General features: G+C 43.6%; 2 protein-coding genes across 4 annotated transcripts in view; both read left to right on the forward strand.

Moving 5' to 3' along the window:
• Positions 1-17,656, forward strand: part of pih1d1 (PIH1 domain containing 1) — an 88,194-nt gene that overhangs the window by 29,590 nt on the left and 40,948 nt on the right. The gene's annotated exons all lie outside the window — the stretch shown is intronic.
• LOC142892356 (carnitine O-palmitoyltransferase 1, liver isoform-like) overlaps positions 1-17,656 on the forward strand; it is a 34,882-nt gene that overhangs the window by 12,833 nt on the left and 4,393 nt on the right. For all 3 annotated transcript variants that reach the window (XM_076032470.1, XM_076032469.1, XM_076032468.1), the window contains exons 7-17: positions 167-244; positions 474-581; positions 4,034-4,121; positions 4,320-4,515; positions 6,267-6,455; positions 7,398-7,503; positions 11,326-11,442; positions 14,021-14,185; positions 15,302-15,430; positions 15,938-16,093; positions 17,011-17,124. In XM_076032470.1, coding sequence (XP_075888585.1) covers positions 167-244; positions 474-581; positions 4,034-4,121; positions 4,320-4,515; positions 6,267-6,455; positions 7,398-7,503; positions 11,326-11,442; positions 14,021-14,185; positions 15,302-15,430; positions 15,938-16,093; positions 17,011-17,124 — 1,446 coding nt within the window. The remainder of the gene's footprint in view (positions 1-166; positions 245-473; positions 582-4,033; positions 4,122-4,319; positions 4,516-6,266; positions 6,456-7,397; positions 7,504-11,325; positions 11,443-14,020; positions 14,186-15,301; positions 15,431-15,937; positions 16,094-17,010; positions 17,125-17,656) is intronic.

Genomic DNA, 17,656 nt, shown 5'->3' on the forward strand with positions numbered 1-17,656 from the left:
CTTGCGCTGTCTGTGGCCAGGACCTCAGGCGAACGATGAAAGTCACGCTTCTGTCTATTTTTTTTTTTTTTTTTTTTTGCCTGTGATAAAAGTGTGTGGGAAGGAGTCGTGTGTGCTGTCGTGTTTCATCTTTTTACAAATGCAACTTGTCATCTTTGGACTTTAGGTGAGCGACTGGTGGGAAGAATACATTTACTTGAGGAGCCGCAGCCCCATCATGGTCAACAGTAACTACTACGGCATGGTAAACCACCTGCACGGCTTGGCAGTTACATGAACAAAACCTTTTCTTTTTTGCAGACAGATAGCCTAAATTTCACTTAATCCTGTTATATATTTTTTTTTAATCTTCATTTTAAATTTGACACCTGTTGCATTTGCTGGTATCTTTGTGGTTTTAAGCCTTTTTGTTCTGACACTAAATCCTGCATGTGTTTGTGGGCTTTTTTTTATTTTGTCTTTGTGTGTTCCAGGACTTCCTGTATGTGACGCCCACCTCGGTGCAAGCGGCCAGGGCAGGAAACACCATCACTGCTCTGCTTCTTTATCGGCGCAAGGTCAATCGAGAGGAACTGAAACCAGTAAGACGACATAGACCGGATTATTTATTGTCTTCAAAGTCTGTCTGTCTGTCTGTACACATACACACATACATAGATACACACATACGTACTTACACAAATACATACACATATATAAATACATGCGTATGTGTGTGTGGATGTACAGTTGCAAGAAAAAGTATGTGAACCCTTTGGGATTACTTGGATTTCTGCATAAATTGGTGATAAAATATGTTCTGATCTTCATCACTTCACACAAACACAGTTTGCTTAAATTAATACTGCACCAAAAAAATTACGCGTTTTTATTGAACACAACGTGTAAACATTCACAGTGCAGGGTGGAAAAAGCTCCACCCTGCTGCAGACCAGGCTAAATTGCAGGAACTGTTTAATCTCACTCCTTCCCTCAGTAAACAGTCACCACCGGTGGAAACCAAGGGTTTTTCCACTGAACAATGCACATTTTTATCACATTCAACTCCACTCACTGACATTATTTCAACATTTGGAATCATTTCATTTCAATCGTTCTTTGAAATCTAAGAGAAATTAGTTGAGATAAATGCTGCAATTATTGGATCACTTATAACCTAACTTATACTTTCCCATGCATTCTATATAAAAAAAAAATACACATCCCATATAAACATGAATACACATCAAAGAGTAACATGAGGTTGTTGTTGTGACAGTTGACGGTCCTGTCACTGTGCCTCCAATTGACGGTGCGCCCTGGCTGCTTGGCCAAGGGAAGATCCCTTTGGCTCAATGCTTGGTGTGCATGACTTTCACCTCGGAGTCTGGGCTTCCAAGCCCGCCCAGTCCGTCTGCGCCGGCCCACATTTTATTGAGGTTTTTATTGACACCCTCACAAGCAAATTGTTAGTTTATTATCGTTGTCCGTTTTTTTTTTTTTTTTTTTTTCTTTCTTTCAATTCAGTGTCATTGATATCTACTACCTCAAAGAATAGATATTTCAACTCTTCCCTCTTTTCACTTTTTAGTACCATAAAGTGGTTTCTGAGAAGTTGCATTTCAGGGGACATTAAGCGCCTTTCTTCTAACCTTTCTAACTTCCTACCAATCATAGCACTAATGTAGGATTACAGATAAAAACTTTCACAATTTCAGTGCTTAGTGTGGTCTCTTTTTAAGTCCAAGAGGTGCATACATGAATCAAACAGACACCATCATAATTCAATTGACCTTTATTTATTTTAAGATGTGTCGTGTTATGGAGAATAATAATGATGACATTTGTGTTCCAGTCAGCATACAGTGTGCATTGAAAGCATGATTCACCTCCCATTCAAGTTTTTTTATTTTTTTATTTCAAGGTTGATTTTTCTCATCGTTTTCCTTTTTTATTTCGGACTCTCATTAAAGGTCAGCAGTCTTTACCTTCTTGTATTGTATGCCCAAATCAGCCAGTTGTATTTGCTGCTGTAGATGCGGGGCATAAAATTGTCTGATAACTTATGAGTTCGGTTAATCCATGACAATTAGCACAGTGAGAATTTTGCATAATGGGAATTCCATTCCGTTAATTCCCACCATGTTGCCAGGATGGCTCTCTCCATCTGTCTGGGCCGGCCTGCGAGACTTCGCCACGCTTTTCTCTCTGTTTTAACGCTGTGGCGGCGCTGCCTTTCTTCCGTATTTTCTTCCTTTACCTCCTCGACTCTGAGCTCGTTAAGCGAGGTCTATCCGAGGAAGCCGCGCGCCCGTCCAGGATGGGTTTCACCTGGCTCGATGAATCCGTGTGTGTGCTCATCCTGGGTGTGTTTTTTGTGCAACCGATGAAGCCTGGACACGCGTGTTGTGGATTGGTTGAACGCGGCGGCTTGGTCACTGACCGTGGATGACGGAATCCTATGTTCGTGCAACGGGGCCCTGGAGTCCAATCAATGTGATGAGTTTGGATGCCCGATTAAAAACACACAAGTTTGGAGTTTGCTGTTGGAGTTTGCTGTTCTCAAGAGGCATTGCCTGATGTGCCTCACACAAAAGAGCTCTCAGAAGATCCGCGATCAGAAATGGTTGGCTGGCATGAAGCTGGGAGGGGTCACGAAAGCATCTGTAAAAGCCTTGATGTCCGCGTGTCCACGGTAAGACAAACCGTCTACAAAAGGAGAAAGTACAGCACTATTGCTGCTCTCCCTGCGCAGGTGTGGTCGTCCTGTCATGATGGACTGCGAGTGCACGGACGCAGATTGCTCATTGAGGTGAATGAAAGAATCAGAGGATGTCATCTAAAGACTTACAGAAATCTCTGGCACATGCTCATACTGTTGTTTGGCAAATCTACAGCAAGCAAAACATTCAACAAGAATTGATGGGAGGACACCAGTGAGGAAGCCATTGCTGGAAAAAGGAATTCGGAAGTTTCTCAAGACATTTTGCAGGAAAACTTAAGACCGTCTGTCGGGCCAACTGAAGCTCAACAGAGGATGGGTGATGGCAACAGGACAACGACCCCAAGCATAGAAGTAAATCAACAACAGAATTGCTTCAACAGAAGAGAATGCGCCCGCTGGAGTGGAAATGTTTGGTTGAGGTTATTGCTGCCAAAGGAGGGTCAACCGGTTATTAAATCCAAAGGTTCACATACTTTTTCCCACCCTGCGCTGTGAATGTTTACATGTTTCAGCAGGCTGTGCTTGTCTAGTGATGTGACTTAGATGAAGATCAGAACATATTTTATCACCAATTTATGCAGAAATCCAAGTAATCCCAAAGGGTTCACATACTTTTTCTCGCAACTGTATGTGTAGTACATATATGTATACTTACAGTACATATAAATGTAAATGTGTATGCATATTTATTTGGGCTGTCAGTCGATTCAAATTTTCAATCGCTATTAATCGGATAGCGTCCTGAGTTAACTCGCGATTAATCGCAGATGAATTGCAGTTTTTTTTTTTTACCCTGCTCTTTATGTAACTTAACAAGATATTTATTGTGTTTCTTATACTCTAGGAAAAAATGGAGAGGACAATAATAATATTTTATTTTTATTTGCATTCCAAAACGATTACATACTTAAACTGTCCAGATACTCCAAAAAAACAAAACAACAACCCTCAAACCTTGAAAATTAACTGCATTCTCTCGTGTTTCTTTGAGTGACTTCCTGTCCAGCTTGACGTGGTTTGAGTAAACAAAACTCCTTTTTTTTTTTTTTGTTAACAAGTGTTAACAGTTAAAGTTGCCACTGTCGAAGTTAAAGTGTAAACATTAATGCTTTAACTTCGACAGCCCCAATATATATATATATATATATATATATATATATATGTGTGTGTGTGTGTGTGTGTGTACGTGATTATATATGTACTGTGTGTGTGTATGTATACTGTATTTATGCGTGTGTATGCATTTTTTTTTCTGAAGTTAATGTTTTAGAAAAGCATCACCCAATTTTTAAACCTATTCATGGTTGTGTGTTTCTTTGTGTGTCACAGAGTCGTGTTCCGGGCACTGTCATCCCTCTGTGTGCGGCGCAGTGTGAGAGAATGTTTAACACTACACGCATACCAGGAGACGAAACAGGTAACACTGGAGCGGCCCAAACACATCTCAACTCAATTTAAAGACGATGTTCTCTCCTTGAGTCAATGGTGGCTATCTAAGAAAAAAAAAAAAAAAAAAAAAAAGAAAACCTATGACTTGGGTACATGTTGTTTGCATCAACGTGAATGGTTGTATAAAGCTACACAAATGAGGAATGCTACTTCTGTCTCTCATCAGATGTGCTCCAGCATCAGCTGGACAGCGAATATATCGCCGTCTACCACAAGGGGCGCTTTTTCCGCCTGTGGGTCTACCGAGACGGCCGGCTGCTCTCCCCCAGGGAGTTGGAGTTCCAGATGCAGAGGATCTTGGACGACCCTTCGCCACCGCAGCCCGGAGAGGAGAAGCTAGGAGCTCTCACTGCTGGAGAAAGGTTGGAGGAGTGTGATGAAAACTGACTGTGCTGCCTGTGTTTCCTGCTTGAGTCAGCGCTGCCAAGTGTGTCTTTTGGCTCATTTCACACTATCGACCGAGAGGTCAGACAAGTCAAATCACTCTCTGATTTACATTTCAAATGTAAATCAATATTAATAATAACAGCAAATATAGTAATCTATTGTTAGCCTAGCATAGCCGTGGTGCACGCTGGTAGATTTCAGGGCGCCAGTGCCCATGTACTGCCTCTGGACACAGCCAATCAGAGCCAAGTGAGCTCTCTCAATAGTTGCTAGGAGAGCATGTGAAAACACTGTAGTGTAAGCTTTGGCGTCAGATGTTTTCTTTTTACACATTGATGGCTCAGACCGTGCTAAGCACCGTACTGCCTCATGCACAATGTCCCCAAGCCGCTCAGAAATTGATCGCCGCCGTCTTATCGGATTGTGATCACTAGGTGGCACCAGAGCCGTCGACGTCAGCTCCAAAGTTTCCAACAATATTGCACAAAGTTGTCACGTCATAATCTACTTTTGAACATCCATCATAAATGTCTTTATCAGCCATTATGAAATGAGGGAAAGGTTCGGAGCAAAGCGGAGGTGCGGAATGACACACTGCCGGCAGCCAAGAGTTATCACGCACCTCGATTGACCTGCTTGGGATGCTTGGATGTGAAATGCAGTTTGATCAAAATGAGACCGCAACTGTGCATTAGCCAGTACTGTATTCTATTGTACTGCTTGTCGACATGTCAACATAACAGTACTTCATGCATTATGTCAAAATGTTATTGCTATGTTTTATAATAACAAAACAAATTTCTCCTGGAGATAATAAAGTATCTATCTAACTATTTATCTATCTAATACAACAATAATATGTGGTCATGCATTATAGTGACCTTGTTGACTGGTTATTTTTTATTTATTTTTTTTGCACAATTTCTGCAAGTTATAGTAGTATATTGAATATTGTTTTTTACAAACTGTACAATAGGTTGGTAGCAACCTCTGACGCCTTAACTGATTGCTGAGCCATTTATTTGATAAGATGCAATTAAACAAGTTTACAACCCCCTCCTAAGAAGTGCAAATGCCCTTAAACGTTGTATAACCCTCGCAGTGTAATGGATTTATTTATTTACCTCTGGTGTACTGTGGAGTGCCCTGCGATGAACTGCCGACTTGTCCAGGGTGTCACCCTGCCTTCGCCCTAAGACAGCTGGGATAGGCTCCAGCAGACCCCCGTGACCCTGAATAGGAATAAGCGGGTATAGAAGATGAATGAATGAATGAATGTACTGTGGAGTGGTTGAGATTACAGCCACGCTGTCAGAAACCACTGACCTGGACCAGCGAACTTTGATAAACTAGCAGGGTTGAATTGGTCTCCTCTGATGAATATCACACTGGCTAACTTGGTAATGATGACTAATTATTGAAAAGAATTTTAAACTCACTTCTTTTTGTCTCGTTGCTTAGACAGAAGGATTATTAATGAGATGTGTTCAAGGGACAAACGGCTCTTTGGTGACGCAATAGCAAATATGCTGATGGATTTTAATGCCGAGCGTGTCATCTGAAACTAAAAGAAACATATGCAGCTTCCTCTTGCGCAAGCCTTTTTGCTGTTGACCCCCTTGGGACATTTTCTGACTGAATGTGCTCTTCATTTGGCAATATATACCACTGTCTTTGAATGAATGAGCTGAATCGGTTGTGTTTGCGTGCGTTTCCCCTTCCTAAGGATTCCTTGGTCCCACATGAGAAAGCAGTACTTCAGCTCCGGTGTCAACAAACGTTCCCTGGAGACGATCGACAGGGCGGCGTTCTTTGTAACCTTGGACGACGAGGAGCAAGGCATGAGGGGCGACGACCCGGCCGGAAACTTGGACCGCTATGCCAAGTCCCTGCTGCATGGGAAATGTTACGATAGGTAAGTGGGAGGAGGGGTCTGCAGCAATAACAAAAAATGAAGCCAGCGACAAACATTGTAAGAGTGAAACTGTGGTGGCTAGGATTATATCTGTCTTCCTTGACTGTGGGGCATAAAAAAAAAAAAAAAATCAAATCGAAAGTAGGACCATATTCCTTCCATCCTGAGATGGAAAAAGTGACTCGCAGGAGACTAAACTTGGATAATAACAGAACAAAACATTTGGTAACAGTTGGTTTTGAAGGTCCAGTTCATAATATTTGGCTTGATTTATGATTTTCATATTGGTAAAAGCTTAAACTACTGCCCATAAGTACATTTATAAAAGTGTAAAATCACATTACAATAACAGTTATTTGGTTTTCCTACCCATACAATGGTTCTCACAAATGTAAGAATATCCATAGATCAATGAGGGTCTTGCTCCCAGTTTGCTGCCGTCTTGCACCGTTGTTTATCTAAGGAAACCCGGTGTGGACAATCCTGCTGCCTGACAGCACGTTCTGCAATTAGGGTGAACGCTCGTGTCTTCAAATAAACCAACGAAAAAGAGGGTGGACTGGGCGAGGTATCCAGGTTTGGGTGCGCAGGCCACCGTAGTTCACTGGCAAGCTCAGGAGGCGGAGGGAGAGTGAAAGTGTAGCCACTTGATGTTGCTGTTTCTTCTTCCAAATCTCCAAATATTAGACACTGGACCTTTAAATCAGTTTTGCATTAATTGGGAGCCACTAATGAATTTTTAATGGGAATGAAAGAGAAGAAAGTTCTCATTTTTGTCATTGACTTTTTTATTGAATTTTAACTGTTCATTCACATTTTACGTTTGCATTTCAATCAATTTTATTTAGTTGGTTAAATACACCAAAAAAGCAAGAACATTGTTGGCACATCTACGCTTTTCACAGTACATTTCATAGAACTCTCTGTCTCTTTGTCCATCAGGTGGTTCGATAAGTCTTTCTCCATTGTGATCTACAAGAATGGGAAGAGTGGCCTAAACGCAGAGCACTCCTGGGCTGATGCTCCAACAGTGGCCCATCTGTGGGAGGTGTGTGTTTGTGTCTGCATGGGCTTTATTGATTCGCCACACACACACACACACACACACACACACACGAGTGCTCTTGCTTGCTCTGGCTTGCTCTGGCTTGCTAGCACATGTTAACCCTTGTCAAAGTTGAGACAATCCCTCAGCTGCTGTTTGCCCCCGATCACATCTGTTGCATTTTTCTAAAATGCCATGATTGGAGAGTTGCTTCCAAACAGCTGCAAAGAATATGCTGTCACATTCAACATTTCCTTCTTTCTTTTTTGTTTGTGTTTTCTACAGTGTATTGTTCAGCAAGCGTGTAGACATTTAAGATGGGAAAGTCCACACTCAGATGGAGAAGATGATAAAAGCGCTGTTGAGAAGGCGTTAAACTGAAAAAGACAAATCATAGAACGATGTATTAACGGAACCATGACAACGGAATATTGTCCAGTGAATCACGAGTGCCTGGTATTATTCAGCCTCCTCCTCTTTGACCTCGGTAATAAGTTGGCTATTACATTGAGCCACGGAGGGCGGGGCCTCTGATCAGGTTTCACACTTGAGTGCAGTGTTTTCTCTCGTGTCCCGCTGAACCACCGCTGCACAATAATCTTTGTACAATGATTTAATGCAAATAAGGCAGGGTTTCCCCTGCCAGTATACTACTCAACACACACCACTACCTCTAATGGTTTTCAAAGAAGGGGGGGGGGGGGGGGGGGGGGCACAGCAAATTAGAGAGAAGATCATTAAATGGATTTCTTTTAAATACAGTGGGGCACAAAAGTATGTGGCAGCCACTGATTCTGCAAGTTGTCCCACTTGAAAAGGTGAGTGAGGTCTGTAATGTTCATCGTAGGTACACTTCAACTGTGACGGAGAATGTAAAATCCAGGAAATCACATTGTCTGATTTGTAAATAATTTATTTGCGTCATAGTGTAGAAAATAAGTATTCGACTGATAACAAAAGTTCACCTCAATACTTTGTCATGAAAACCTGGTTGGCAGTGACAGAAGTCAAACGTTTCCATTAGGCCTTCACCAGCTTGGGAGCTTGGTATTTCGGCCCATTCCTCCATGCGGATCTTCTCAAGAGCTGTGATGTTTTGGGACTGTCGCTGGGCAACATGGACTTTCAACTCCCTCCACAAATTCTCTCTTGGATTGAGGTCCCAGAGATTGGCTAGGCCACTCCACCGTTGCCCAATCGGTGTGTTTGGGATCATTGTCATGCTGGAAGATCCATCCACGTTTCATCCTCAATGCTCTCACTTAAGGAAGGAGGTGTTTGCCCAAAATCTCACGATACATGGCCCCATTCATCCCGCCCTTAATACGGATCAGTCGTCCTGTCCCCTTTGAAGCAGTCCCAAAGCAAAATGTTTCCACCACCACCATGCTTCACAGTAGGCATGGTGTTCTTGGGATGCAAGTCAGTCAACACGCTGAGTGGTGTTTTTCCAAAGAGTTGCATTTTGGTCTCATCTGACCACATGACATTCTCCCAACCCTCCTCTGGATCATCAAGATGGTCTCTGGCAAACTTTAGACGGGCCTGGATATGTGCTGGCTTAAGCATTGACCAGTTTCCCCCCCGTGTAGTTCTGGTCTGTTTCCCGGCCGTTCTTAAGATCATTGGTACCCCACGAGGTGAGATTTTGCATGGAGCCTCAGGTCGGGGGAGATTGTCAGTGATCTTGTATTTATTCCATTTTCTAATAATTGCTCCAACTGTTGATCTCTTCTCACCAAGCTGCTTGCCTATTGTAGATTTGCTCATCCCAGTCTTGTGCAGGTGTACAGTCTTGTCACTGGTGTCCTTAGACAGCCATTGGCCATTGGTGGAGAGATTGCAGGGTGTGGACAGGTGTCTTTTATACAATTCGAACAGCTGCCATTAATACAGGTAACGAGTAGAGGATAGAAGAGCTTCTCAATGAAGAAGTAACAGTTCTGCGAGGGCTAGAATTCTTGTTTGTTTGTAGGTGCTAAAGACTTGAATGAATGCTGCTGTTGAGTCAACTGTCCGGTGTCCTGGAATGGTTTCAGGGGCAAGTCTTTTAACGGGTATGCAGAGTCTCCTGGGATGTAGTAGCCAGCAGACACTGTCTGTGTCTCAATTCAGGGTTAGCATCCTTTGAAGGAAGCGATCTCTGTCGGAAGGCGGGTCCTTCGAAGGACCCGGCCGCAAAGGACGAACCGAAACCCCGCCTCCCCGGTATCCACATGGGACGGTCTCGCCTTCGGCGTATTTCCTGGTTGCGTCACCGCCCTTCCCGACTGCCGGCCAACCCTTGGAAGTGACGTTTTCATAGCACGAAGCTAACCAGTGGTTCGCCATCCAACGATGGCGTTGGATGTTAAAAACTGAATATTTTATGTGAAATTTCAATACTTCAATTTATACGTCGTGTCTTTGCCAGTCGATGCCGCTAATTTCAGCTGACTTTCCCAGGATCCCAGGACGCTTTGCGTGCTGCTGCAAAGCATCCTGGGATACAAAGGGACGCGAAGGATAGTAGCGGTGTATCCTTCGAAATGGCTAAAAGTAGGGCGCATTTCGAGGGCGCATTTTGGAGAGTCCTTTGGGTTTTTGGCAATTGGGACAAGCTTTCGCGCAGGGCTATGACGCAACTGGCCTTCATGCATGCTTCGAAGGATGCAGACCCTGAATTGAGACACAGCCATTGTCCCAATGGTTCTTATTTGTTGAGGGCTGGCCAACTCCCACATTAAGGAAAGTCTCAGCACCCATGCAAGCTGCCGGGCAGTCGCGCAAACATTCCTGATTTCCCCCTTACCATCGACGACCCCCTGGAGAATTACTGAATGCCAGCCTTTGCAGTTGAAGTAGTCTGCGGGAAAGTTCTTTGGCACTATAATGGGTATGTGGGAGCCATCAGTAGCACCCACGCACTGAGGAAGCCCCCACCTACCCTCAGTGCAGCTAGCCATTTTAAGTGACCTTCACCTCGTCCAGAATTTTGATCTGCTGTGGCGCCAACAATGTTTCTGCTGCAGCACAAAAGTTCTGTACACATCTGCAAACTGTCGTTCTGCTAAACCCGGAGAGATGGGCGATAGTCAGCTGCTCGGAGCCGGTGGCGAACTTCCACAGTTCATTAACAACTGTTGGTTTGGTTCCTTTATCCAATCTCATGCTACCAAACCGCGTGTTCGTTGAATGAAGAGAGTAGTAGACAAGTGAAATCTTAAGAAGTTTCCGTAACAGAAAAAACAAGATACTTGGTACAGAGCTCCGGAGGCTTAACCCTAACAACAACAACAATGTGTTATCAGATGCCAAGTCTGATCTGTCTGTCCCTTACGCCATCTTAAATACAGAAACAAACAGTAGTAAAATATGGAGATGTCTTCTTCCATGTCGTCCTCCTATTGGCTGTCCGGTGGTGTAGCCTTCCCCGTTTTAGGCTAATCTGTGGCAGGAAACAAGTCCTTATCAGTTAAACAGTATCTGTCTTTACTCCGAGGTTCTGAATGGGCTGGATGGGCAAATGATTATAAGAGGACTACATGTATTGACATTCATTACATTTAAACATTTAACTAACTATACATATAATACATACAATATTTGCTAATATACTAACTCACACGGCTATAATGCATTAAACTAAATATAGAATCACAACACAACTCACTCTTTGGTTTTTTTTTTTGGGGGGGGGGGCGTGGCCTGGAATGGTTCTCTCCCCCTAACCCCACCTCACACAAGCATGTCCAATTTGCATTCACACGCACACCTGCACGCCTCGTTCTGATGTGTTTCAAACCCAATTCTTGGCCTAATTTTTGTTTTCCCGTCACTCCCCAGTACACGCTGGCCACAGACGCCTTCCAGCTGGGCTACACCGAGGACGGACACTGCAAAGGAGAGGTGGACCGCTCGTTGCCCCCTCCCCAGAGGCTTGGCTGGGAAATCCCCGCAGAAGTAAGTGCCCCGTGTCTGTTGAAATTGTCTGTTTTCACTGACTTGTTACTGGCTGCCACATCAACTGCGACAATGGAATCCGACCAAATTATGTTATTTTACTGGCAAAAATGTGAAAAAAACAAATTTCCCCAAATAATGTTTGCGCGATTGCACCACGTTAAAACGTTCGCTTTGTGTTTGGACTGTTACATACCAGCATGAGTGCTCGCGCTCATCTGTGTACCAGAGCAGCGATGACCATGTTCACCATTCAAGACTTTCTGGTTAGTTTTATTCATCCAAAAGGCTGTTAATATAAAACAAACTAAAGCCACTGTCAATTTTTAAAACTAGGGATGCGCCAATACCACTTTTTTTTTTTTTTACACAAGTAGAGTACAAGTACTTGCATTTCAGTGCTCACCGCGACCGATACTGACTACTTCATACGGCCATTAAACATAATAGAATTATATGATTACATATTTAGATTTTTTATTTTTTTTTCCAAAGTTGTTCTGTTATTTGAACAACATTCCCTGTTTCACTGCAGTACAAACACAAATTTAACAAATTTTTCATATGCATGCATACACAACTGGTGTCTGTGTCGCGTTATCAGCACGCATTTTATTGTGAGTATGATTGTATTGAGTATTGAGTATGAGTAGAGTTGCGGGTGCTGGCGCATCCCTATTCAAAACGTCTACATTTCAATTCTGAGTGGTAGTCCCCCCCCCTTTGGAAACACAATACGGGAACAGAAGTTTCCCAGCCCTCCAGATGTTGGGCTATATATAGCACACGTTTTGCTAGCGTTACCACCTGCAGCTCATGATTCAGCTGGCAATGCTCCGCCACACTCTGATTTTATCATCTCATTTCTGAAGTTGCTGAAAGCAGTTTATTGCCTCTTAAACTTTCACACGTTTTTTTTTTTTTACAGACTTGTTACACACTTTTACCACAGCTCATTCACACGCCGTAATTTCAAGCCTGTCTCGCCCCGCTGCATTACACAAAAGGAAGTTCCATTGCAGATAAGTCGGCATTAGATTATTTTCCTTTCTCTGTGCCTTGTCCAACAACAAGTGGCGGGCAGTGGGTAGACCCGCCTACCACGGTGTACGTTCCCAACTTACGTACACCTCACCCACACACACACACACACAGAAACACAACCGCATGCATATTTTTTTCCACCTCAATGTCGCTGTGCAGTGTTATTACCTGTTTATTATCATTTCATGATTTTTTTTTTTTTTAGTTAACTTTTATTCAGTTCTACTTGCTGTTGCTAAGAATGCCTTTATTTATCCCACATTGGGGACATTTCCGCAGTTAAAGCAGCGTATGCACCCGAAGACAGGAGAAGTTAAAACACATCTAAACAAGCGTTAACAAAGAATGCGTGGCTGATTGTGCCCCTTCAGTTGCTGTTGTCCCTCTCTTCTCTCGCCTCTGATCTCTTCCACGTGACTCGTGTTAAAACGCTCTCCACAGACTCAAAACAAAACAAACAGAACAAGGAAAACGGGTTGTAGGTGCAAATTTCTGAACCGCTGCACTTCCCCTGCCTTCCCTTCACCGTCTGCTCGTCCTCCACTGCTAGTCCACTGTAGCCTGTTTTTTTTGGGGGGTGTTTTTCAGTTAATTTATTGGATCTCTGCCCAGCTTTCTCCCGGTGCTTTCTGCCCCGTGCTTTTGGAAATAAGAGCAGTTGTGGGCGAATTATTATTTAAATTTTTTTTTGTTTAAATAAAATGTAATTGTTCACTCGCTTTTGTAGGTGAAAATGCAAAACCACAAACTCTATTTTTTTTTAGAATACATGAAAGAAATTCCCCTGCCTCTGAGTCAGTGTGAGCCACTCTGACTCATGGAGTCGCGGTGGGCTGCAGGCAGCTTTTTAGGTTGTTTCCTGAGGGGTGAACGTCTTGTGGTCTGCAGCGGCGCTTGCGGGGGGGGGGGTTAGCGCGCGGAATTCCCACCCCCCACGCCCCCATACACACACACTTTCTCCGAGCCTACTGTCCATTGGTGTGGTTTGCGGGGTGAAACTGAAACGCCTCCCGACTTGAAAGGGCAGCTCGCTATATGAGTCATTCTTTTCCGACGTCGCTGGGGGCCGACGGTCTAATAGTTTGAACTTAGGAAACAGAGTTGAACTTTAGGGCCGTGAAGGAATAAATAAAAGATACAAGGAAACAAGATTAAAGCTGCTTGTTGCTTCGCTTAACCCTGTAGCACTCTGTCCATAAATTTAAACTGCACTCAAAAAAAAAAAAAGACTTCTGTGAGGTGATGCCAGTCAAGCCGGGTGTGGATTTGGTTCCCTAAAAGAGCAGACACGCGCAGGAAGTGCACTTTGCCAATTCTCAGTGTCGCGTTACAGGTCGCGAACCCGTCCAGCTGCCGAGCTTGCAGATTTTCCTCCGTCTGCAGCGGCACAGCAAATGACTTCGAAGGGAAATTAGGAATTTAAAATGATTCATCCTTATTTTATATATTTATTTTATTTTTTATAATTTTTGTTCAATTTATTCACTTATTTTTATATTCTTATTTGTGATAACTGTGCCCTCCCTCCTCTCAGGTGCAGGCTCAGGTGTGCAGCTCGCTGGCGGTGGCCCAGGCGGTGGCCGCCGACGTGGACTGCCACGTGTTCCCCTTCACCGAATTCGGGAAAGGGCGCATCAAGAAGCTTCGCGTCAGCCCCGACGCCTTCATACAGATCAGTCTGCAGCTGGCTTACTACCGGGTGAGGGTGGGGAGGAGGAGAACAAGAGGTGCTTGTCAGTCACTGAAGTGAGTGACGAAGAAATTCGGGGTCACGTGTGTCGAGGTCGCAGCCCGTCGGACCAAACCTTTTCCCACCAGACTTCGTGAATACACTGCTGTGCTTGCGGAGCTGGTTTGGCTGTCGTCCAGCAGTTTTTGTTCTCACTGGGCAGCAACTGACATGAGTCAGAGCTTTACAAGAAGCCCAAGTCCAAGGGAGCCTCATATCAGTTTCCCCCTCATGTGCCCCAGAAGGCGTAACGGATGCCTTTCCCCAGCATTTTCTCTCAAAAAGGCAAATTGGGTCGCACATGGGGTCATCCAGAGAAACCTCACAAGCCGAATCAACGATTGCCATTGTTTTGTTACTTTATTATTATTACTATTTTTTTCAGATGCTGCTCAGTGATAGATAAGACAAAGACAAACAAAAATGAAAATGCAGGGGTTTTTTTGTTTTTTTTTAAGAAATTAAAAAAAAAAGATGGAATCTTAAGTCACAGGACCAAAGGTTCGGAACTTGTTTTTAAAACTGCCAGTCCAACTACGTAGTTGACCTTTCAGACTGTGTCTACTTGTGAATTCCATAGATATTAGGCGGGTGTCTTTTTTTATTATGGTTTTACTAGTTATTGTTTACTCGTGCTTATTGGTTTTTAACTTAATTTTATTTACTGGACACACCGGAGGATGGCACTATTCAATTCCGCTGTACTTAATCTAACAAAGACAATGAAAGAAGAATTCAATTCACAGTTCAATTCAGTTCAGTTATCAACACGATCCGCGAAGAGGAGTCTCTCTGAACCTGCTTCCTCTTTTTGTCCATCATCCCTTTTTTCTGTTGGCGCTCCTCTCTCAGTTGTCGGGGGGGGAAAATATCCCCCAAAAAAAAACAGCATGCCCCAAATCTCTCCTCTCATCATTCCATCCATTTACATTATATAGTGTCACGTTTTATCGAGCGTCAACTGACTGTGCAAAATATTACACTAAGAACCAGTAGAAATACAAAAAAAATATATGTATATATAACAGCATTTTTATATTTATTGTTTTTTCATTCTGACTGTTCTTCCATCTCCTCCTCCACCAGGACCGCAGCGGCTTTTGTTTGACTTATGAGGCGTCGATGACCCGTCTGTTCCGGGAGGGCCGGACAGAGACGGTGCGCTCGTGCTCCAACGAGAGCTCTGCCTTCGTCAAAGCTGTGGAGAATGGAGAGGTACGCTCGGAGCACAGTGTTTTTTTTGTTTTCTTTTGTTTTGTTTTTTTTTTAGTTTAAGTCCCAATGATATATTTTTTTTTAAATGCTTGTAAATCCGGGGCGACACGGTGGCGCAGTGGTTAGCGCTGCCGCCTCACAGCAAGAAGCTTGTGGGTTCGATTCCAGACCTGGGACCTTTCTGTGTGGAGTTTGCATGTTCTCCCAGTGTCTGCGTGGGTTCTCTCCGGGTTCTCCGGCTTCCTCCCACACTCCAAAAACATGCATGTGAGGTCAATTGAATACTCTAAATTGTCCGTAGGTGTGCATGTGAGTGTGAATGGTTGTCTGTCTCTATGTGGCCCTGTGATGAACTGGCGACTTGTCCAGGGTGTCACCCTGCCTTCTACCTAAGACAGCTGGGCTAGGCTCCAGCTGACCCTGAGCTCGGGACTAAGCGGGTATGGAAAATAAATGTATGATAAATGAATGCTTGTAAATCCTTTTATCTTTTGTTTTTTTTTTCAGCCGGACGAAAATTGCAAGCGCCTCTTCCGCTTGGCTTCAGAGAAACATCAGAACCTCTACCGGATGGCCATGACGGGCGCCGGCATCGACCGACACCTCTTCTGCCTCTATGTGGTCTCCAAATACCTGGGGGTGGAGTCACCCTTCCTGAAAGAGGTAAGGGTTTGTTCCATTTATGGACGAAACAAACGGGTGATTTTCTGGAACGGCTGGATAAACCTTATCTGTGATCAAACGAGCCCGCACGGTCACATTTCAACACGTTTCAAAGCCATTTTCTTGAGCCACTGTTATCAGCTACTGTAGTTTAGAGTGTCGGCTGAGCGTGGGAGCATGCGAAATATCTTCCATTCGGTCGACTCTTATTTGCAAAGCGTTAAATCCCCATCCGGCGCAATCAAAAGAGAAAACTAACGGAGGTGCAGTGGGGGGTGCACTGAGGAGCCACAGCAGCTTGGAGAAACTGCACAATAATTCATTATTTATTTTCTTTCCGACTATATATTTCATCTTTTTTTATAATACATACTTTATTTATTTTTGATGAATACACTTTTCCTTCTTTTTCACCATGTTGCTGTGATCATGCAAATGTCCACTATATGGGATTAATAAAAGCTTCTGTTCTATTCTATTCTATGAGGAGATGAAGCTAGTACCGTAGTTTCAAGCACTTGTGGTCTGCCTGCTACACACAGTGAGATCCTAGAAAGGTAGAGGCACTGACAGCTTCCTGTGTTTCTACCACAACAGTTTTTCTAAAGAAGTTCTGTAGAAATTACCAATTGCTTTTTTTTTTTTTGCTTTTTTTTTCCCCCCTGCCGTCTCACACCAATCTAAACACAGCAACAAAACTACACAATGTGACACCATATGGTGGGTCCTGTTCCAGTAATTAAGCCAGAGCCCCTCTGCTGCACAACCGCATGGCGTGCAAATTTGGTGCTAATTTGAAACAATAGAAGACTCTAGAGAAGAAAAGTTTCTCTTTGTTGTTCCTCAACACACACACACACACACACACACACACACACACACACACACATAACGTCTGTTTTCCGCTCTCGCCTCAGGTTCTGTCGGAGCCGTGGCGTCTCTCCACCAGCCAGACCCCAGTTCAGCAGTTGGAGCTCTTCGACCTGAAGAACCACCCAGACTTCGTGTCGCTGGGCGGAGGGTTCGGACCGGTAAGTGGCTCAAACTCTCCTCCGTCCCCCAGATTACTTTCTTCACTGTGTTTCATTTTGTGGCTGCCAAAACACTCAGAAAAGAAGCCAACACATAAATACGCTTAACGTGTTTATTGAAACTAATTTAACCCCCATAATATTAACAAACCACTGCTCTATTTCTTTTTTTGAGCCAAATATTATATGACATTTCCGGGTCAATGAATTAATTGTGGAGGTCAACTTCCATCATTAAATAAACAAGGTTTTTTTTTGGTTTTTTTTTTCGGTCAACTAACTCCCAGTTTGAGGCCTCACAAAACCAGCGGTTCTCTCACTCAGCCAGAAGAGGCTGATTTGGCGCTCTTCCAGTTTTTTTCAGGGGGGGGGGGGGATTTTGAGTCTTATTTTGAGTTTAATTTTTAATTGATACGGAATAACGATTACAACTATCTTAATCTGCATCAATACCTGCATTAATGCCTTAACCTTGACAGGCCAAACATATACCGATGGCTGGTTGACAACTGATGCTCTCTGTGGTCGTGAC

This window comes from Nelusetta ayraudi, unplaced genomic scaffold (genome assembly GCF_046127955.1).
Source record: "Nelusetta ayraudi isolate G7.1 ecotype Tasmania unplaced genomic scaffold, CSIRO-AGI_Nayr_v1 ptg000034l, whole genome shotgun sequence".
Lineage (NCBI taxonomy): Eukaryota > Metazoa > Chordata > Actinopteri > Tetraodontiformes > Monacanthidae > Nelusetta > Nelusetta ayraudi.